This window comes from Oppia nitens, unplaced genomic scaffold (genome assembly GCF_028296485.1).
Source record: "Oppia nitens isolate AA-2021 unplaced genomic scaffold, nextdenovo-longstitch-racon4-pilon3 scaffold7_pilon_pilon_pilon, whole genome shotgun sequence".
In the NCBI taxonomy this organism is placed as follows: domain Eukaryota; kingdom Metazoa; phylum Arthropoda; class Arachnida; order Sarcoptiformes; family Oppiidae; genus Oppia; species Oppia nitens.
In genome coordinates this window covers 3550672-3573649 of record NW_026533251.1, presented here as the reverse complement: position 1 = coordinate 3573649, position 22978 = coordinate 3550672, and the positions used below count along the sequence as shown (strand labels likewise).

General features: G+C 25.9%; 5 protein-coding genes across 5 annotated transcripts; 4 read left to right on the top strand and 1 right to left on the bottom strand.

The window, feature by feature from the left end:
* The first annotated feature begins 5363 nt into the window (after positions 1-5363).
* Positions 5364-7099, top strand: LOC128963158 (uncharacterized). Its single transcript, XM_054309649.1, has 5 exons — positions 5364-5436; positions 5537-5936; positions 6040-6162; positions 6335-6491; positions 6632-7099. Exons 1-5 carry the CDS (start codon positions 5402-5404, stop codon positions 7063-7065), a joined length of 1149 nt encoding a protein of 382 aa, XP_054165624.1. The 5' UTR covers positions 5364-5401; the 3' UTR covers positions 7066-7099.
* A 1916-nt stretch (positions 7100-9015) lies between these two features.
* Positions 9016-11193, bottom strand: LOC128963689 (cytochrome P450 2A9-like). Its single transcript, XM_054310201.1, has 7 exons — positions 11005-11193; positions 10739-10912; positions 10426-10510; positions 10166-10330; positions 9519-10093; positions 9114-9444; positions 9016-9019 (listed from the first exon to the last, which is right to left on the bottom strand). The coding sequence occupies exons 1-7, from the start codon at positions 11171-11173 to the stop codon at positions 9016-9018; spliced, it is 1503 nt and encodes a 500-aa protein (XP_054166176.1). The 5' UTR covers positions 11174-11193.
* Positions 11194-11568: 375 nt separating this feature from the next.
* Positions 11569-14228, top strand: LOC128963687 (cytochrome P450 2D9-like). Its single transcript, XM_054310200.1, has 7 exons — positions 11569-11717; positions 11850-11974; positions 12534-12951; positions 13029-13147; positions 13249-13504; positions 13756-13943; positions 14047-14228. The coding sequence occupies exons 1-7, from the start codon at positions 11659-11661 to the stop codon at positions 14226-14228; spliced, it is 1347 nt and encodes a 448-aa protein (XP_054166175.1). The 5' UTR covers positions 11569-11658.
* Positions 14229-15378: 1150 nt separating this feature from the next.
* LOC128963686 (uncharacterized) lies at positions 15379-18105 on the top strand. Its single transcript, XM_054310199.1, has 6 exons — positions 15379-15563; positions 15636-16162; positions 16264-16469; positions 17461-17630; positions 17678-17918; positions 18031-18105. The coding sequence occupies exons 1-6, from the start codon at positions 15469-15471 to the stop codon at positions 18103-18105; spliced, it is 1314 nt and encodes a 437-aa protein (XP_054166174.1). The 5' UTR covers positions 15379-15468.
* Positions 18106-19436: 1331 nt separating this feature from the next.
* LOC128963685 (uncharacterized) lies at positions 19437-22651 on the top strand. The gene is made up of 7 exons (XM_054310198.1): positions 19437-19466; positions 19537-19915; positions 19997-20119; positions 20198-20351; positions 20429-20853; positions 21638-21665; positions 22218-22651. Exons 2-7 carry the CDS (start codon positions 19598-19600, stop codon positions 22649-22651), a joined length of 1482 nt encoding a protein of 493 aa, XP_054166173.1. The 5' UTR covers positions 19437-19466; positions 19537-19597.
* Positions 22652-22978: the final 327 nt, after the last annotated feature.

The following is a 22978-nucleotide window of genomic DNA, read 5'->3' as shown; positions in this document are numbered from 1 at the left end:
ATATAATGATTTTTTTATAAAAAAAAACTATACGCATTCATAAGCATATAAATGTTGTATTTTAAACTATATACTAATATAATATGAAAAAGTTAATTAAATTCATTAAAATAATAAATAAAATAATTAACAAGGTTGAATTGTTATTTTATTACTAAAAAAATAACATTACTTTGCAGATTTATCTACAACAGAATAATTTTGAATTACACGTATTCACTATCATATAACTGTTACAATACATAATATATATACAGTATACTATATTTATATTTATAATATAAATTTTTTTTAAAAAAAACACTACACTTATTCACTAGCATATAGATGTAAATTAAATTACACTTATATCGATACATAATATATCAATATAACAAAAATAATAATAAATTCTTAATAAAAAAATACTTAAAATATTAAATAAAAAATATCAATTGATTTATAGATTTAAAATATAAGTTTTTTTTTATTAAAGTAAACTACGAATCAAATTATACCCGAAGATTACGTTACATTGACACACAAATTGTCTGTTAGTTAATACTGGTTGACATTTTATTTAAACGGAAAGGAAAGCTGACTATTAAGGTACAAAACATAAGGAATTGTTTATTTTGTTAAACAGAATCATATGATAGATACCCTACATTTTGTAATCATTTTTTTAAAAAAAATACTTTTTTTTATGTATAGTTCCTATTAATGTGATTGTAGACATTGTCTGCGGTAACTGCATTGTTACAAAAATATGATTACCTTGCAGATTTATCTAAAACAGAATATTTTATAAAAAAAAATAATTATATATTATATGTTTTATTTATAATATTATTATTTTTATAAAACAATACACGTATGCACTATAATATAACTGTAATATATATAATATAAAATAGTTATAGAAAAATTACATAGAATATTAAATAAAATAAAGAACAAGGTAAAATTGTGATTTTATTGTCAAATAAAATAACATTAAATTACAGATTTACATTACATTTACATTACATTTACATTACATTTACATTACATTTACATTACATTTACATTACATTTACATTACATTTACATTACATTTACATTACATTTACATTACATTTACATTACATTTACATTACATTTACATTACATTTACATTACATTTACATTACATTTACATTACATTTACATTACATTTACATTACATTTACATTACATTTACATTACATTTACATTACATTTACATTACATTTACATTACATTTACATTACATTTACATTACATTTACATTACATTTACATTACATTTACATTACATTTACATTACATTTACATTACATTTACATTACATTTACATTACATTTACATTACATTTACATTACATTTACATTACATTTACATTACATTTACATTACATTTACATTACATTTACATTACATTTACATTACATTTACATTACATTTACATTACATTTACATTACATTTACATTACATTTACATTACATTTACATTACATTTACATTACATTTACATTACATTTACATTACATTTACATTACATTTACATTACATTTACATTACATTTACATTACATTTACATTACATTTACATTACATTTACATTACATTTACATTACATTTACATTACATTTACATTACATTTACATTACATTTACATTACATTTACATTACATTTACATTACATTTACATTACATTTACATTACATTTACATTACATTTACATTACATTACATAATCAGGATTTTATAACTAATATAATGATGTCTTTTAAAAAACGTTAAACTTAATCACTTCAGTTGGTTAGAGGTCAGGGCATTGGAATTGGCCGATGATAGACAACGGGCTATAATTGTCAATAATTATGGCCGAGTAGATGACCAGTGTGTCCAACAAATCAGACAATTGTATAATGAATTGAATTTGAAACACGAGTTTCTTGTCTATGCTAACCAAGTGTTTGATGATATTCACAAATTTTGTTTGGATTTCAACGACAATTTGGTCACAAAATTGTTGACCAATTTTGCCGATTTGGTCAAACAATATCTCAATTATGCGGTTAAAGAAGATTCTGTTTTTATATAATTAAATGAGTTAATTATTTTGTTTGTAATTATACTATTAGTAATAACAGCAATTTATTATAATTAATTTTTAATTTTTTTTAATTTACTTTAATAAAATAGTTATTAAATATTGAAGCTTATTATATTATAATAATTAAATATATTAATTATAAATAATTATTTGGAATAAATTAATTAAATTTTTAAAAATGTATATAATATAATAATGTTAATTTGACATTGAAAGTTTTTTTTTCAAGATAAATGACACTATATTATATGATTACCCTGGATAAATCTATCGAAAGTATTGTCAAATGATATATAAACATTGATGACCATTTGTTGGACCGAAATCATATCACCGATAATCTTGTGGTCAGCGATAACCGGGTTATGACGGGCCGACTAATCGCACGGTATTTAAGTGACACAATCGAGACAGTGATTGTAGTGACTATCGGGTAATGTGCGGATTATAGATTTCAATGTCCCGAAATCGGGTCAAATTGATGTTAATATTGCGGAAAAACTGGTCGCCGTTAAAACCCATACCAAAATTCAACGATAAATGTGTCAATTGTTTCATATGTTTTCAATAAATCACTTATAAGTATAAAATTATTATCAATGAAAATATTATAATGAGTTTTATTTCTGAACCGACATTCAATGGTCAATCGTTTCAATTGTTTCAGATCTCTACCCTATCTGTCCAATAATTGACGAAATATTTTATCGGTTATCAAATAATCAGTTAAACAAAGACTAAGTCGACTAAGTTGAGGACATTGGCGACTAAATTGTTTAACAATTAGTTCACCAATAAATTCAATACAATAATCATTTGATGTGAATCTGAGTCGTCTTAGTTGACATAACTTTGATAATGATTTTATAAATAATGATACAAATGATGGCACATCCGTAACGTCTTGAATGGCCAGATCTGTCCAATCGGTTGCCATAAATGGCAGCAAATCGGCCAAAGCTAAACTTCAATGTAATTCAAACTGAATTGAAGCGATTGTATAGTTGTAGGCAAAACACAACTGTTTTCTTAACTAATAAAAAAATCAGAAAAAATCTACTAAACTATAGCCTTTATCAATGATAACGAGTTTTTTTTAATTGCGATAAATATTTTTTCATTTTGTTGGCCACCAATCGATAGTTTTGTCGATGTGTATTGAGTTCAAGTGTCAGCAATTGTTGGCCAAATATTAACAAAAATCGGTCAAAAGCCGGTTCAAACAGTGACCAGTTATAGAGTTTACGATAATTGAAGCCAATATGTTGTAGACTACCGACGGTTTGAATGTTTTACTAATTGGTCGACAAGTTGACAGCCAATGACACCGAAATTGTCATTCAAATTAATTGTTTGAATGTTTGGACACTTTGAATGATTATGACGGCCAGCCATGAAGGAGCCATGCATTTGGACAGAAATAAGACATTGGCCAGAGTTCTGGTATTCATGTATTTCATATAACTATTTTATATTAATAACTAACATAATAGCTATTAATTATTAGTAATAACTAACTTATTAAACTAAAAACAATATTAATTGTGACCATAGATGGCCCACAGATCACGCACACACACATTCACAACATTTAACAAACCCTTCTCTCTCATTGGACGTCAGTTCACTTTTATTCTCTCTCTTGAAACACACTCTCTCATAACAGCTCTCTGATCACTCTCTTGAATCAAACCTCCGATCACTTCACACTTCAATTCAATCACATCTCACTCACTGTTTTCTTGACATTCAACACTTCACTTGAATTTCAATCAATCACTTGACAAAAACTGAAACAAATCAAATTACATTTTTTTAATCAATTTTTAATTATATATATTTTTTTAACAATAAATTGTTTTATCGATCAATTGGTTGTGTCCACTTATTCATCTAATCTCATCCACGGTCACAACTTGGCGCAGTCTTCAAGAATCGAACCACTTCACGACTGAAAAATTTAGACATCAATTCAACAATTCAAGTGAACTCAAGAAAACAAACCTCAACAACAATTGCTCCAAGAATAAATAGCAGACAAAACCGCAGAAACCAACTCAACGACACAATGAACACCAATGAAAAAGACATGGCGTCGCCAAAAGCATTGACTTCCGCTTCCGGTTCACATGGAGGACAAACTCAAACTCGTGGACAACAACAGAGATGAAATGTTAGCGCCAACGCCATACAACACATGGTCTTCAACAACGACAATGAAGAGAACAAACAATCGAATCACAGCAGATCTAGAAACACTGGTCGACTCTGCGATACATTCTTAGGCAGCGATACATTGGTCAAAGCCGATGATTGGTTGGCTCTCTTCACGTTGGTCACACGTGGTTTCTCAGATGACGACCGCATCACAGCACTTGGACGCCATGTCACAGGAGAGGGAATAAAATTTCTGGTGCGTGAAATTGCACCACAAGCCGACTCAATAACATGGGCTGAAGTCAAAGAAAAGATGATGAACCGGTTTGCCCGAGTCATCCGTCACTTATTGACTGAGGCCATGGAACGTGAGTTGAGATCAAACGAATCCATCGAATCGTATTTCAACGACAAGAAACGATTACTGGATTTGGCCGAACAATCTCATTGTTCAATCGACACAACGAAAGTTCTCTCTCAATCAAATGTTGGATCTGTCAAAGAGATTGAACAAGAAATTCAAGTCACCAAAAGTTGCATTCAGCCGACTCACCAACAAATTTCACAAATCACCGACAACACATTCAAAACATCATCTGTTTGTTCAACACTTGATCACAGTGTCAACAAATCAAACAGCAACTGCACTGGTTTCACACCAAAATTTCTGCATTTCGGGTTTTCATCAGCCCTTCCAACTGATGTCACACTTGAAGAGATCAGGACTCAGGCGACATTGAAGTCCAGAAGTCTGCAAAACGAAAGACATGAGAAAACAAAAAACACGTCAACAAACATACCTTTGAAATTGGTAATCAAGTTCGGTATCGATTGCCGGACACTCATCAACAAAGAGTTGGCAAACTTTCAGAACGTTTTTAGGCACCTTGTGTTGTCCTGGAAAAGCTCGGAGATGAATGTCTGCGATCGGATCACATCGACATCAACACATCAACACCCCCCTCGATGACAACACTATTAACACATTTCACAAATAACATTACTTTGCATTAATATATTTTTTTGCAACACTACACGTATTCACTAGTATCTAACTGTTGTAAATATATAATATATATATAAGAAAAAATATTAAATTAATAGTCAATTTTTCTCAAAAAAAACTTATATCAATAAAACTATACTATCTATGTCTATGATATCTGATAGATATAATATGGATAAGTATGTTAAATATTAATATTAAATATAATAATCTGTATAAAAAAATTAAACATAAAAATATTGTAAACTATTTAATAAATAATTTATTTGGAATACAAAGAGAAATACCAGAAATATTTGAATCAATGATGTCTAACGATATGCCAAAGTTTTGGTCGCTGTTTAAGAAGATTATCGGACGAGTATTGGATAATATGTTGAGTCCGGATATTCAACAATTGAGACCACAATTGGAGAAAATGATTGACTATTTCTTTAGTCAATACAATACCGTAGACTACGGCCGGATGTATATACTAGGCTATAGGCTGTTGACTAACGGTAAGTGTAATCAACAATCGGTCGGTGCGGTCATCGACAGCAATAACAAAGACGAAGACAATGAACCGGTCTATGCAATGGCAGTGGCGGTTGAATTGGTAACAATGAGTTTGTTTTTGTTGGACGATATTATGGACAAATCGACACAAAAATTTGGTAAACCCTGTTGGTATACATTGGTATAAAATAATACATATTCTATTTATTATATTATATATATATATATTGCATTACTACTGTATTAAAAAAATATACTAAAAAATTATTTTGTTTTTTTTGTAGCCATCGGTGGGAATGTCAGCTATAAATGACAGCACAATAATGTTAGCAATTGTTGACAAAATAGCGGAAATCTATTACAAAAATCATTGTAATTATGTCAAAATCGTGCACTGTTTACATGAGGTTTGTTTGTTTTATATATAGAGTGTATATATTACACACTTAGCTAATTTACTTACCCAATTATTTAAAACAAATTTATTATTATTATTAAAAACTTAGTTTAATTTATTATTGTCTACGATAATTGCTTTTTTAAATCTAATAAAACAATTATTATTATTATTATTTTCAGTTTATTGAGAAGATATCCATAGGACAGGCATTGGATATGACAAACAGTGTTATTACTAACAAATCAATTAAAATAACTGATTATAATATGGATTTATACAATAAAATTAACAAGTACAAAAACTCTTTTTCAGGGTTTGTCTATCAATTTAAATTAGGTAATTATTTTTTTTGTTCACAAAAATATATATTAAATATAAATCTAATAGTTTCTGAAACTCATACGATATAATTAATTTTTAAAAAATTGTGAATAAATATGTTTAACATTTTTTTGTTAAACACAAAATTTGATTAGCAATGATCATAACAGATAGTAAATTGGATAATAACGAGTCGGACATTGTTGAAGAGTTTCTAATACAAACTGGTATATTGTGCGGCGCTATGAATGACTATCAGGACTATTATGAAGAGTCAACCGGAACCGATATACAGGAAGGCAAATGCACCTGGTTGTTTGTTAGGGCATTGCAATTGGCTAATGATAGACAACGTACGGAACTGTTGGCCAACTATGGACACAACGACACCGATCGTATCGAAATCATTAGACAACTGTACTCTGAGTTAGACATACCGGCAGAGATGTTAGTGTTTGCCGACTCTGTGTTCACTGGTTTTAGACAACTGGCCACCGGTTTAGGTAACAAACGTATTGTCGATATTGTCGATAACTTTGCCAACGCGGCCAAAGAGTATGGCAAAAATGTTTGTCATTTATTTCAATAGTTACAAACAGTTTATATAATTAGTTTATTATATATATATATTTATATATATTTTACCAGTGTTTTAAAATATTGTTTTCTAAATTTTAGTTTATTAATTTATAATAAATACATGTAATACAAATTAATTTTTACATTTATTTTCTAAATTAAAAATTCTATATAATATTTAAATAATTTAATAAAAAAATGTTTTTTCAATTTCATTTTTATTAATATTTTATTATAAATTAAATAAAATAATAGAATAATAAATAATAATAATAATAAAATAAAATAGAGATTAAATGATTATTTAAATACTAATATTAAAAAAACTAATATAATATATTTACAATTTAATGATTTTTTTTAAATTCGCGTATTCACTAACTGTTGTATTTTATAATTCTATATAATATATAATTTTAATTTATTATATATTTATATTTATATTTATATTATTATAATTTTTAAAAAAACTACACGTATTCACTAACATATAGCTGTTTTAGTTTATAATTCTATATAATATAAAATATTAATTTGATTAAAATATTAAATAAAATAATAAACAAGGTTAAATTGTTATTTTATTGCCAAAAAAATAACATTACATTGCAGATTTAACTACAACAGAATAATTTAGAAAAATACTAATATAATATATTTATATTTATATATAATATAAAATAGTTAATTAATTTACTTAAAATATTAAATAAAATAATTAACAAGGTTAAATTGTTATTTTATTTCCAAAAAAATAACATTACTTTGCAGATTTATCTACAACAGAATAATTTAGAATAATATTAATATAATATAATATATTTATATTTATATTATTATGATTTTTAAAAAAACTACACGTATTCACTAACATATAGCTGTTTTAGTTTATAATTCTATATAATATAAAATATTAATTTGATTAAAATATTAAATAAAATAATAAACAAGGTTAAATTGTTATTTTATTGCCAAAAAAATAACATTACATTGCAGATTTAACTACAACAGAATAATTTAGAAAAATACTAATATAATATATTTATATTTATATATAATATAAAATAGTTAATTAATTTACTTAAAATATTAAATAAAATAATTAACAAGGTTAAATTGTTATTTTATTGCCAAAAAAATAACATTACTTTGCAGATTTATCTACAACAGAATAATTTAGAATAATATTAATATAATATAATATATTTATATTTATATTATTATGATTTTTTTTAAAAACTACTCTGCTAATTCACTAGCATATATTTTTTGTATTTTATACTATATATATAATATAAAATAATTAATTAATTTGATTTGAATATTAAATAAAATAAATTAAAAGGTAAAATTTGTATTTTATTGCCAAAATAATAACATTACTCTGCAGTTTTATCTACAACAGAATAATTTAGAAAATACTAGATGTTTATAATATAATGATTTTTATAAAAAAAACTACACGTAATCACTAGCATATTGTATAACTGTTGTATTTTATAATTTTATATTTTTTTAAAAATAGGATTAGTATTATAAAAAGTTTCTTGAATTTAACTTACAGTATATAAAATATACTGTTTATATTATATACTGTTTGATTAATGGTCACAAGTTAAATCATAAGCTTTTATACACACTAAACACATAACACAATACAATTCAAGATTACAATTAACTTATTTATTAACAACAAAAAAATATACAACACATATATATAATAATAATAATTACTTTTTATTTATGATTACTTAGACTATTAAATTATGAGTTTCCCACAGTCCCATCCGGGGAACTCATATTAAAAACACAATAAAATTAAATAACACATTGTTAGGAAAACTATTAAAACTAATAGACTAATAAAAATGCATAAAATACAAACAAACAGATTATAAAATAATTTTTTAACTAAAAAAATATTTATATAATAATTCTGGCGATTATTTTGGACGACCTTTTATCTTGAATATATAGACAAATATAATTAAATAATATATTTTCTTTAAATTTAATTATTATTATTATTAGAATTTACTTTTTAGTATAATTTTATACTCATTAGGATTAATTAGATAACCGGAATTTGGGTCAACACTCAAATCTCTATGACTGTCCAAAATTATGTCATAGTTTTGTGTCAATTGTATAAAACGGACCAAAACCAGAAACAGGTCAGCGATGGCCAACTTTTCACCCAAACATTTACGACGTCCCACACCAAAGGGCATGAATGCCGGCGAATGTGTTGTTATATAATGGCCGTCACTGTCGATGAAACGGTCGGGTAGAAAGTGGTCGCCATTAGTCCAGTGCTTGTCATTACTGTTTTTCAATATAATTCCCTGATATGTGTATACAGTTATGCCTTTAGGTATTGTATAGTTTCCTAAATAATTAACAACAAAAAAAAACCAAAAATATTAGTAATAAATTATTTTTTAAAAAACCAAAAATATTAACCTATTTTACTGGTTATTATTGAACGATGGGGTAAACCATAAGGCGCTACGTTTCTGAATCTTAATGTTTCGGCAATAAATGCCATCACATAATGACATTGCTGTCTGTCCTGATGTCGGGGTAAACGGTCACCGATTTGGCTAATGATCTCATCTCGTAATCTCTTTTGCATCCGTGGATAATACGACAACAATAGTAGTATCCATTGAAATGTTTTTTCCGATGTCTCTATTCCGGCAAAAAACATGTCAAACACAGTCATACCTAGTTTATCATCTGTAAGATATGGTGCCGACTCACGGCCCTCCCGGAGCGCATCATCTTTGGCGGCAATCAATGCATCGCAAAAGTCTCGTTCAACTTCCCGATCGTAATCAATGTAATGCTGTTTAAACTTATTATAAATAATATCTCGCATTTCATTGTAAGCATTACTCATTTTGTTGGTCAGTTTATAGTCAATCCATTGCAATGGTTTAATATATTCAGTTAACATTAATCTTAGATTCATTTCTTCAAATATATCTTTCAATACATATTTGAATTTTTTGAACACAATATCGTCAAAATTGTAACTAATTTAGATTTAATGTAATTAATAATAATAATAATAATGTTTATTATTTTATTATATTATTTTTATTTACCTTTCATTGAAGGCACTGTTGGTCATTATGTTCAGAAAAATTAGATATATATAGTCGACTGGTTTAATAGGTTTGTCCGGACCCTCCCTTTTCAACATTAATTCAACTGTTTTGTCCACACAATCGACGGCTACATTGACTAGACGTTCATTAATTGAATATTTCCTAATATTTTGTATAGATTTTTATATTATAAGTTAAAATTATGATTATTATATTTTTTTATTAAAATTATTTGATTTTAATTTATAGACACAAACATTGCTGCCGTATGAGCTACACGTCTAAGTGCTTCCCAACTGTTACCGTAATCATCCATCATTACATCATTAGCCAACAAAGTTGCTATAATAATAATAATACTTTTAATAATTTTTATAGTTAGGGTTCGGACAAATTTCCTCCCTAGTTTTATTTTCCAATTAAGTTTGTAACTATACTTTAACTTAAATGATTTAAATAAAAATATATATATATATATTGAAAATAAGATAATATTATAATTTTATTTTTCTAACACATTTTTAAATTAACTTTTTAATCAAAATAGTTTTTTAATGATATAATAATTACCAAAATATGTTTTCGGTCGTCCGGCAAAATCAGTTTTACTAAACACTTGTCTAGCAATGTCTGCGTCGCTAATCATTACTTGTGGTGTATTACCCATATATACAGTAAAAACTGGTCCATACTTTTCGGACAATTGTCTATAAATGTCATCCCAAAAGGTTTTTGTTTGAAAAGCTTTAATTTATCAAAAACAAACAAATAATGTAAAAATGTGTAAACTTTTTCTAATTAAAAAAAATACAATTAAAATATATTATCAGTTTTACTTAACATATTGCCTATAACTGGCAATGGAAATGGACCGGGAGGCAAACTGTAGTATAAATGATAAAACATTGCCAATTTGTACACCAAATAGCCGATTGTTAAACTTAGTACAAGTGTCCATAAATGTGTTATAATATAAAAACTAATTATTTGCGTCCATAAAAACATATTTACAAAAAAAAACACTATTTATTACAATTATATTTTGTTGATTTTGTATTTATTGTATATATAGATATATAAGGTTTTATTGTATTTGTAATAAAATTTAAAACATATAAAGAATATATTAATCAGGATTAGTAATCAATATTTATTTTTACGCATTTTATATCAATGATAATGTATGAAATAATAAAATAAAAAAAAATTAAAACTAATAGAAATAGTATAGTATAATAGCAAGTAGTTAACAGAATATTTTGTTATTTATTTAACTACAAATCAATTTTAGTTTTATTGAATTTTGTTGTAAAAAAACAAAATATTTTATTTTTACATAAAAAATAATGTTTTTCTTATCATTGATTTTTTTCAGTTTTATTTTATTGATATATGCTATCATTAGAAAAATCTATAAAGAATATGATCACCAGAGTCGACTGCCTCCCGGTCCCCGAAATTGGCCACTAATTGGAAACGTTTTATCGGTTATGGGCGCCAATTCAAAAACTTTTGTCAATTGGTCCAAAAAGTATGGACCAGTAATTGGGTAAATTAATTATTTATTTTTTTATAATTAAAACTAATCAAATAAATAAAAATTTATTAATATTTAAAAAAAATTAATTATGTATATATTTAATTATGTATTATTTTGTATATATATATATCTGAAAAACAGTATACAAATGGGTTCGTCTCCCACTGTATTACTTAACGATTGGCCGACAATTAAAGATGGCCTCTCACAGGACACAAATCTTGACCGACCCGTTGATAATATTTTTTCATCAATTGGTCCAAAGGGTTAGTGTTTTTTTGTTTGTAATAAAAATTGTTTATTAGCTGTTATTATCAAGTTTTGGCAGAAACAATATGTTTGTAAAATACAATGTATAATACACAACCATTTTTGAATACAAATAAAGTTTAGCGCCACCTAGTGTTATTAAATAAATAATTTTAAGATAAATAAAGTTAGTAAAACAATATGTACTTATATTATAAAGTTTTTATTAATATTTTTTTAAAAATTTTGTAAATTGACCCCTGTCTAGACCCCCTCCCTAAATCCAAAACCTATATTAGCTCTGATATATATATTATATATATTATATATATATATATTTAATATATAAATATTTTGTATATATCTGCATACTTACAGTAGTTTGTAAAATATATACTTAAATATAATGTTTAAATTTATCAAAATTTTTATTTATTTAATTTGTATTAAATATTTAAAAAAAAAATTATTATACAATTTTCAAAAATCTAATTAATAAATAGTCTTAATTTAATATTAAATATATATTATTTATATAAATTTTTATATATTTTTTATATTATATAATTTTTTTAGGATTAAGTTCAATGAACGGACAGGAATATAGAGAACAGAAACGATTTTTTTTATATTATTTTAAAACCAAAAGATCGGGAAAGACATCGTTGGAAGACCTGATAGTCAATGAGATTAACCGGTTGTGCGATATAATCGATACGACTACTACTGGTGGTTGTGAAACAAAAATCCGATCCTTGTTTGGCATCAGTTTGTTTAACATTGTCAGCCGATTTGTATTTGACAAACAATTTGATTATACAGAAAAAATGATGAAACTAATTGACCAATTGGTTTGCGCCAACCCTACACTGGCGTTGAACACTGTTTTTGCACAGTTTCCGATTATTAACAGATTTTTGGTCAAATATTTTAAATTTTTGTTACCAGAGTCAGCCAATGGACGAGCAATGGATGAAATTATTTTACTAATAAAGTATATGAAAATTTTTAATAATTTTAAAATGTAATAAATATTATTTAATATATATATATATTAAAAATTATTTTTAGAAATGAAATTAAATCTCACGAGAAAACAGTGGATACAAGTAATGCTCCCAAGGATTATATCGACGCCTTTATTAGTGAATCCCGTAAACACAATAACAGCAATAAAAGTTCATTTAATTGTAAAATTTATTTCAATAATTTAATTGATTTTATTAAAAAAAAATATTTATATTTAATACTAATAATATAACTGTATTTATACTAATAATTATTTATTTAGATAATAATTTACTGGGCGTTTCATTTGATCTCTACGGCGGTTTAGTTTTATCTGTTTTAAGTGCTATTGAATGGTCGATAGTATTGTTGGCCACATATCCCGATGTTCAGCAAAGAATATACGGAGAGATTGTTTCAATTATAGGTACAACCGATAGACCGGTTTATTCGCAAAGAAAACATATGCCATACGTTCAGGCATTCATGTATGAAGTGCTTAGATTTAGATCAGTCACACCATTGAATTTAACCCGAATGTATGAATTTTATTAATAATTTTTTCAAATTTATTATTTAATAACTTAATTTATAGCTAATATATATATATATATATATATATATATATATTATTGAATATTATATTTTCTATTCACTAATCCATATAAACAATACTAAAATATTTTTACTCTATTTAAAAAAAACAAACAAATTACTAATTAAGTAATTTTTAAGCATTATATAAAAATTAATTAACGGTAAAATTAATTATTTACGGGAAAAAAACTAGTTCAACTGCTGACAGTATAATCGGTGGACACTTTATACCAAAAGGTACTCATATATTGGCCAACTTTTGGTCAATTCAAAACGATCCGAAACTATGGGCCGAACCGAACCGCTTTCGACCCGAAAGATTTCTCATAGACGGCGAAACCAATTTTGCTAAACCCGAACATTTTAATCCATTTTCAATTGGTATTAAATAACATATAAATATACTTAAAATACATTATATTAATATTATTATTATTATTAGATTAAACAAATAATACTATTTCTATAAATTATAATATTATAGGCAAGAGATCGTGTCCGGGTGAGGTGTCGGCACTGATTGAAATGTTTTTGTATATTGTTTTGTTGGTTCAAAAATATGAAATCAAATCAACAAAAAATACGGACACAACACTTGATTATGTCTTTCAATTATCAGTCGCTCCTAAACGAGAACCTGTAGTCTGTTTTGTTAAACGTTTCTAAACTAAACTAAATATATTTGATTTTGTGTTTATCTTATAAACTATTTATATAATATTAGTTTTTATTGTAAAAATAACTAAAATTACAAAATTATAATAAATATAAACTAATAGAGTATTACTCAAATAAAATTATTATTAAAAGTTATGTTAAATTTATTAAAATAATTTTTATACGTAATAAACATTTAATTAATAATATTTATAGTACTGTAAGTAATTTACTTTCTTATTCCCATTAAAACTATTATTTATTGCAAAAAAATAATATTACTTTAAGATTTATATACAAAATAATTTTTGAAAAATACTAATATATTATAATATACTGTATTTATATTTATAATATAATGATTTTATTTTTTTTTAAAAAAAACTATACGTATTCATAAGCATATAAATGTTGTTTTTTATACTATATATAATATAAAAAAGTTAAATATTAAATAAAATAATTAACAAGGTTAAATTGTTATTTTATTGCCAAAAAAAATAACATTACTTTGCAGATTTATTTACAAGAAAATAATTTATAAAAATACTAGTATAATATAGTTATATTATAATGATTTTTTAAAAACACTAAATGTATTCACTAGAATATAGCTATTGTATTTTATAATTATATATAAAAATTAAAATAAATAACAAGATAAAATTGTTATTTTATTGCCAAAAAAAATAACATTACTTTGCTGATTTATCTTCAACAGAATAATTTAGAAAAATACTAATATAATATATTTATAATTATATATAATATAAAATAATTAATTAAATTCATTAAAATCTTAAATAAAATAATTAACAAGGTTAAACTGTTATTTTATTGCTAAAAAACATAACATTACTTTGCAGATTTATCTACAAGAAAATAATTTATAAAAATACTAGTATAATATAGTTATATTATAATGATTTTTTAAAAACACTACACGTATTCACTAGCATATAGCTATTGTATTTTATAATTATATAGTTAATTAAATTTATTAAAATATTAAATAAAATAATTAACAAAGTTAAACTGTTATTTTATTGCGAAAAAATAACATTACTTTGCAGATTTATCTACAACAGAATAATTTTGAACTACACGTATTCACTATCATATAACTGTTTTAATTTATACAAAAATTCTACATAATATACATAGAAAAATAAGTTTTTAAAAATATACAATAAAAATATCTATTGATTTATACATTTAAAATATAATAAACTTTATATTAAACTAAAATATGAATCAAATTATACCCGAAGATTACGTTACATTGACACACAAATTGGATTCATTTCATTTAGAGTCAATAAATTTGATTTTAAATGAAAAAAGGTTTTTATCGATAAAAACTTTTTATTTTATTTTGTAATCAATTTTTTTTTAAAATACTGTTTTTATTTATAGTTCCTATGATGTGATTATAGACATTGGCTGCGGTGACGGCAGTGTTACAAAAATGTTGTCAACCCAAGTACCCCATAAACAATTGGTAGCCATTGATGTGGATCAAGGATTGCTAAAGTATGCCAATACCTATAATAACAGTCCGACCATTGAGTATGTCCAGCAAGACATGACAGTCGGGTGGCCAGAGTTGTGTCCCAGACTTAGGGAAATGGATGGACGGGTGGATCTTGTATTTACCAGTTTTATGCTACACTATTGTAGTCGGGATAAGCGGCAAGTAATGGCCATATTTAGACAATTATTGAAATCGGATGGACTATTCTATGGCAATATATTGATTAATCAGGATTTGAATAGAAAATTGTTAGGCAAAGGCAAGGAAAGGGATCCAAAACAACAATGGTATCCATCACTGGACAAACAGACTGACAATTGGCTAAAAAGTTTAACAGATAATGGATTTATGATAGAAAAGTCAAAACTAATTGAATTGAATGTCGGGATGAATCGCAAACAGATTATAGGTATTAAAATCTATTTATTTTATTAGTATTTAAATTAATTAATTAATAATTTTGTTTTTTTGTTGAAAATTTTTTAATTAAAACAACAACAAAATCAATAGACTTTATGCCAGTAGTGGTTGACTGTTATCGTTGCTATTTCCCGGACAGCCAACAGTTTGACGCCGAAGTTGGCGACCACTTGTGGGACACTGTGTTTGACGCCTTTTTTAGTCCACCCGATGCTGAGCCCAATCCTAGCGCGTGGACTAAATTTTTGGCCGACAATACTATTACAGAATTGCATTACTATTTTCACTGTTTACGAGTTATAGCCATAAAAAAATAATTAACTAATTTTTTATAAAATTTATTTAATTAAATAAAATTATTATATAATATATTTTATAAGTTATATACTATATATTATATACTATATTAATATATAGTATATAAAGTATTAAAACAATATGTAATTTGTAAGCAATACTGCTGTAGTTTAAAAAAAATATTTATTACTAAATAGTTAATATTATTAGTAAATTATTTATGACTTATATTAGTATAAATTAGAAAATTTAACAGAATATTTAATCAATTCAATCAAGTATTTTTAAAATTGTTATACTATTGACAAATAGGACTTAAATAATGTATTTTATTTTATATTATTTACTAACTAATAAAATAAAGCATTTATAATTTTTTTTAAAAAATATTTTTCTTTTAAGTTATTTTTGACCTTATTATAGCATCAAATGTATGATATTGCTGTTATATACACTATAAACCTTAAAAATCTTATCAATGTCAAAATCTTGACAATGATAACCCTATTTTTTGGAATTAAAATATAAGTATAATATATAAGAATAATAAAAATAGTTTATTAAATTTACATTTTGACGTCTTTAATAAAGTTATAATGATGATTAAACAAAACTTTACCAAAAATAATTAGCAAATTTTTCTTTATTAATAACTATTAACATAAAATATGAAGGAGAAATGTTAATATATGGTGTAAAATATTGCAATATTAAACGCGTACTGTATCTGAATTCTATATTTTCGTCCTACTGTCCGTCTGTCTGCATTTTATTGAATTTTGAAATTATGGCTTTATATTTTATACTTTAGTATAAGCATACAATAAAATAATAAATATATGAAAGATCTGCATTAAAATTTTGATAACTATCACGTGTCTATTTACAAACAAGTTGATCGGCTTTTATGGCGATTTTGTTAACCATTAAATTTCAGTAGAAACGGACGTTTGTTGTGTGACTCGTGATTGATTTGTTCTGTTTTTTTAGTTTAACTGTTTGTCGTCATTGTGGGCGTATTTCAGGTTCTTAATCGGGTGCATGTATGATAATGTTATCGAGATATTTCATTACGCCATTGTACAAAATTCAAGATATAAGCAAAAGTCAGCACAGGTGCCGTCACCTATAATCAATGGCTTTGGAGAGTCCTTGAAGACGTGCGCGTGCACTTTGAGTGTAGTTTTGTTTATTTAAAAAATAATAGGCGACCGTCGGAATTTGTATTCCCATTGATTTCTTCAACGGAGATAAAGGTTGGCGCGTCTAGCGATTTGTTTAGAACTCTGGCGAAAGCGGTGCTTATTATGTTAATGGTTGCGCCAGAGTCGATGACAGCACGTGTAGGAACTACGTTGACCCGCACCGCTATCTCCGTTAGTGAAAACAGACCAAGTCGTTCCCTGAGACGTATGATGAACAGCTTCGTTACTTTGATTTTCAGATTCGTTTGTAAAGTATGAGACTTGAGATTAAGGATTTACGTTTAATCTATATGACGGATAAGTTGTCTGAACGGATTGTTTGTAAATTGTTTTTATGTTGTAACTTTTGTACAAGGCAACTGTCTATGTCTGCCAGACAGTGATTCACGCTTGTGAACATTTCCCGAACGGTTGTGCTGGTTGCTTTTGAACATCCAATTGTTTAATTGATTGCACTGCCATTGCGTATGTCTGTCGACTAGATTTGGGCGTTGATTATTAGTTTTGTATTGATTCGCTTATCAACATCGTGACGACAAAGTCGCGATGATTCTAGAAGCTTGGCTAATGTTAGCCAATTAATGTGAATAATTTTTGTGATTAATAAATGTGATTAATAACATTTTTTATTAATAAAACTTAAAATATAAAATACTTGTAAAATAGTAAACGAAACTGAATCAGTCACAATCCTTATATAAGGACTTATGGAGTACCATGGGTAGATATCAAACCGGTATGAAAAGGCTTAGTGTTTTGGGATGGGGTGACATCTATTGGCATCAATATTTTTATTCTGTATTATTTGATACCCCACATTAGAGGGAGGAACCGAAACCAAAACGGTTTTTTCACGGTTTTGGTTTTTTTCTGTTTTGGTTTCGGTTCTTGTTTTTAGCTTTCGGTTTTAAAACGGGTTCGGTTATAAAAACGGTTTTAATTAAAAACTGATTTGAGTTTAAATTAATATCACAAATAAAATTAGAAATACTGTTGTTAATATTATTAAATATGTTTATTAAAAAACTATTATTACTTTATATTAATATAATTATTGCATTTAAAAAATACTTATTCATAACTTTTAATTATTACTATTAATGATTATTATTTTTAATCATCTATTAACTAAAATTTATTTATTTTTAATTAATTATTAAATTAGTTATAAAATTATATTTATAAGTTTATATATTACAATAAATATAATAACTATAATTTATACTAATTAAATTGTAACCGTATTTTATAATAAATAAAAATATGAAAATCAATTTTTTAGATTTTAAGTCCATTTTTTACCCCCTTAATATTATTGACGTTATTTATGTAAGATTACGGTTCGGTTCCGGTTTCATTCGGTTCCTAAGTTTACTTACGGTTCAGGATTTTCAAATTTTTTGGTTTCGGTTCGGTTGCGGTTCCTGTTTTTGAGATACGGTTCGGTTTCGGTTCCAAAAATTCTTCGGTTCCCCCCCCTTTACCCCACATGACTAGTTGAGTTTATTTTATTTAAACTGAATCATTTGATTTTACTTTAATTTTTAATTCAGGTTAGAAGTTCGTATGGAAATGCTTTCTAGCATTCTTAACTGGTTTTTATAATAATAAATTCTATATAAATAGGTTCTATAGTTTCAATGTAAGATATAACAAATATTAATAATTTTATTAAATTAATAATCAGTTTTATTAACAACAAAAAAACTTTATATATTAATTTATAATATCAATAAAACTATACTATTGAATAATGTCTGTTAGTTTTAAGGAACAATTGTATTTTAATAAGTAAGTAAAGTAATTGACATTGGTCAAATTAATTATAATTAATAATTATTATTATTAACTTTAATAATAGCAATACAAACGAATCGTTTGTATTAATTTGTTTTAAACAACAATCGGAAAAATTTTGGTCAATGTTTGACAAAATTGTTGATAAAGTGTTGGAAAACATTATGACAACCAATGATGAGACAGTGGCTGAACAGATGAAACCACATTTGCAACAAATCATAGGCTATTATAAGGGATCAAACACTTTGAATCCGTTTGGTTTCGGACAAGTAATGACCTATAGTTTACTTACGGGTCATATGCCCAGTGATCCACTGTTTGATACAAATGTCTATGCATTGGGTTGGGTGGGCATAATGTTGTCCAACTATTATTTCCTGTTGGACGACATTATGGATAACTCAACTAATAGATTGGGCAAACAGTGTTGGCATACATTGGTAAGTATACTATTAGTGTTGAACAATAACTAATGAATGATATACTAAATTACTTTATTTTATATCATTGGTTGTAATCAGCCATCGGTAGGTTTATCGGCACTAAACGACAGTACATTATTGCTGTCGGTTATACAGAAAATTATTCGACTTTACTATGAAAGTCATCCATACTATGTAAATATGGTTAAACTAATGACCCAGGTAAATTAATTGAAAAAATTATTAAATTATAATATATTAAAAGTTTTAATTTATAATATTTATATATACATAATATAGCTAATTGGTAATATATCATTAGGACAACAATTGGATATGATATACTCACAAATGCATGAATCAGAAAATTTTGAACATTTTACAATCAAACGCTATGTTAATAAAAATAAATATAAAAATGCATATTTTGGATTACTTATGCAATTCAAATTTGGTTTGTTTTTATTTTTTATATTAATATACTGGATATATATATATATATTATATATATACTATCTTAACTATCAATAGGATTGTACGCTTCGGGTCGGGATTGTATTGAACACCAAGAAATAGTTGAAGAAAAGTTAATACTGTTGGGTGTATTGGATGGCGCTATCAATGATTATGAAGACCTGAACAAAGAGGGCGGAACTGATATACAAGAGGGTAAGTTCAGTTGGCTAGTGGTCAGGGCATTGGAATTGGCAGATGATAGACAACGGGCTATAATTGTCGATAACTATGGCCGAGTAGATGACCAGTGTGTCCAACAAATCAGACAATTGTATAATGAATTGAATTTGAAACACGAGTTTCTTGTCTATGCTAACCAAGTGTTTGATGATATTCACAAATTTTGTTTGGATTTCAATGACAATTTGGTCACCAATTTGTTGACCAATTTTGCCGATTTGGTCAAACAATATTTCAATTATGCGGTTAAAGAAGATTCTGTTTTTATATAATTAAATGATTTAATTATTTTGTTTATAATTATAATATTAATAATAACAACATTTTAGTATAATTCATGTTTTATTTTTTTAAAATTTACTTTAATAAAATAGTTATTAAATATTTGATGTTTATTTATTTATTTAAATATTAATTATATATATATATATATATATTACTTAATTTTTTACTTTTTTAGCTATATAAGTTTTAAGTTTTTAATTTATTTTTTTTTTTGAAACTGCGTTCAATGTCAGTATTGGTTTTGCTAGCAATCAATTTGTCAATCTTTGGGAGCATTTAATTTTATTTCTAGTTTAAAGTTTTTTTTCAATATAATTAACACTATATTATATGATTACCCTGGATAAATCTATCGAAAGTATTGTCAAATGATATAAAAACATTGATGCCCATTGGTTGGACCGAAATAAGATCACCGATTATCTGGTGGTCAGCGATAACCTGGTTAAGACATCCGACTAATCTCACGGTATTTAAGTGACACAATCGGGACAGTGACGATCGGATTATAGATTTCAATGACCCGAAGTCAGGACAAATTGATGTCAATATTGCGGAAAAACTGGTCGCCGTTAAAACCCATACCAAAATTCAACGATAAATGTGTCAATTGTTTCATATGTTTCAGTAAATCACTTATAAGTATAAAATTATTATCAATGAAAATATTATATTTAGTTTTATTTCTGAGCAGACATTCAATGGCACCGAAATTGTTATTTGAAATTAATTGTTTGAATGTTTGGACACTTACGATAGAATCGTCCTTTTACCAAGCTGACTTACTGTTTGTATGTGCTATACGCATGCTATGGGTAATAATACAAAAAAAGGGGACAGGGTCTCCAAAAAGTGTACCTTACATGCTATGTGACGTGCACTATAAATCTTGGTCCTTTTTATACTATCTACAGCAGATGTTATCAGATGATTATACGGTCCCTTATTTCAAATATTTTTTCATATAATCAAATATAAATAAAAATTTTTTAAGCTTTTTTAAATCTAATAAAACAATTATTATTATTATTATTTTCAGTTTATTGAGAAGATATCCATAGGACAGGCACTGGATATGACAAACAGTGTTATTACTAACAAATCAATTAAAATAACTGATTATAATATGGATTTATACAATAAAATTAACAAGTACAAAAACTCTTTTTCAGGGTATGTCTATCAATTTAAATTAAGTAATTATTTTTTCTTGTTTACAAAATAATATTAATTAATATAAATCTAATAGTTTCTGAAACTCATACGATATAATTAATTTTTAAAAAATTGTGAATAAATTTGTTTAACATTTTTTTTGTTAAACACAAAATTTGATTAGCAATGATCATAACAGATAGTAAATTGGATAATAACGAGTCGGACATTGTTGAAGAGTTTTTAATACAAACTGGTATATTGTGCGGCGCTATGAATGACTATCTGGACTATTATGAAGAGTCAACCGGAACCGATATACAGGAAGGCAAATGCACCTGGTTGTTTGTTAGGGCATTGCAATTGGCCGATGATAGACAACGTACGGAACTGTTGGCCAACTATGGACACAACGACACCGATCGTATCGAAATCATTAGACAACTGTACTCTGAGTTAGACATACCGGCAGAGATGTTAGTGTTTGCCGACTCTGTGTTCACTGGTTTTAGACAACTGGCCACCGGTTTAGGTAACAAACGTATTGTCGATATTGTCGATAACTTTGCCAACGCGGCCAAAGAGTATGGCAAAAATGTTTGTCATTTATTTCAATAGTTACATACAGTTTATATAATTAATTTATTATATATATATATTTATAAGTGTTTTAATATATTGTTTTCAAAATTTTTTGTTTATTACTTTAGAATAAATGCAGTTAAATACAAATTAATTTTTACATTTATTTTCTAAATTAAAAATTATATATTATATTTAAATAATTTAATTAAAAACAAATGTTTTTTTCAATTTCATTTTTATTAATATTTTATTATAAATTAAATAAAGTAATAGAATAATAAATACTAATAATAATAAACTAAAATAGAGATTAAATTATTATTTAAATACTAATATTTTAAAAAAACTAATATAATATAT

Excerpts from the sequence above, each read along its gene's own strand:
- LOC128963158 (XM_054309649.1), top strand. The coding sequence starts at position 5,402 with ATGTCTATGATATCTGATAGATATAATATGGATAA. Across the intron at positions 5,937-6,039 it reads AACCCTGTTGGTATACATTG|CCATCGGTGGGAATGTCAGC; the intron begins GTATAAAATAAT and ends TTTTTTTTGTAG. Across the intron at positions 6,163-6,334 it reads TCGTGCACTGTTTACATGAG|TTTATTGAGAAGATATCCAT; the intron begins GTTTGTTTGTTT and ends TATTATTTTCAG.
- LOC128963687 (XM_054310200.1), top strand. The coding sequence starts at position 11,659 with ATGGGCGCCAATTCAAAAACTTTTGTCAATTGGTCCAAAAAGTATGGA. Across the intron at positions 13,505-13,755 it reads CCATTGAATTTAACCCGAAT|TTCAACTGCTGACAGTATAA; the intron begins GTATGAATTTTA and ends GAAAAAAACTAG. Across the intron at positions 13,944-14,046 it reads TTTTAATCCATTTTCAATTG|GCAAGAGATCGTGTCCGGGT; the intron begins GTATTAAATAAC and ends ATAATATTATAG.
- LOC128963685 (XM_054310198.1), top strand. The coding sequence starts at position 19,598 with ATGTTTGACAAAATTGTTGATAAAGTGTTGGAAAACATTATGACAACC. Across the intron at positions 20,352-20,428 it reads ACTTATGCAATTCAAATTTG|GATTGTACGCTTCGGGTCGG; the intron begins GTTTGTTTTTAT and ends AACTATCAATAG. Across the intron at positions 20,854-21,637 it reads ATGCGGTTAAAGAAGATTCT|AATCGTCCTTTTACCAAGCT; the intron begins GTTTTTATATAA and ends CACTTACGATAG.
- LOC128963689 (XM_054310201.1), bottom strand. The coding sequence starts at position 11,173 with ATGTTTTTATGGACGCAAATAATTAGTTTTTATATTATAACACATTTA. Across the intron at positions 10,094-10,165 it reads AACAGTGCCTTCAATGAAAG|TTACAATTTTGACGATATTG; the intron begins GTAAATAAAAAT and ends AATCTAAATTAG. Across the intron at positions 9,445-9,518 it reads AATAATAACCAGTAAAATAG|GAAACTATACAATACCTAAA; the intron begins GTTAATATTTTT and ends TTAATTATTTAG.
- LOC128963686 (XM_054310199.1), top strand. The coding sequence starts at position 15,469 with ATGAATCAAATTATACCCGAAGATTACGTTACATTGACACACAAATTG. Across the intron at positions 16,470-17,460 it reads ACTATTTTCACTGTTTACGA|TTTAACTGTTTGTCGTCATT; the intron begins GTTATAGCCATA and ends CTGTTTTTTTAG. Across the intron at positions 17,631-17,677 it reads TTTGGAGAGTCCTTGAAGAC|GCGACCGTCGGAATTTGTAT; the intron begins GTGCGCGTGCAC and ends AAAAAATAATAG.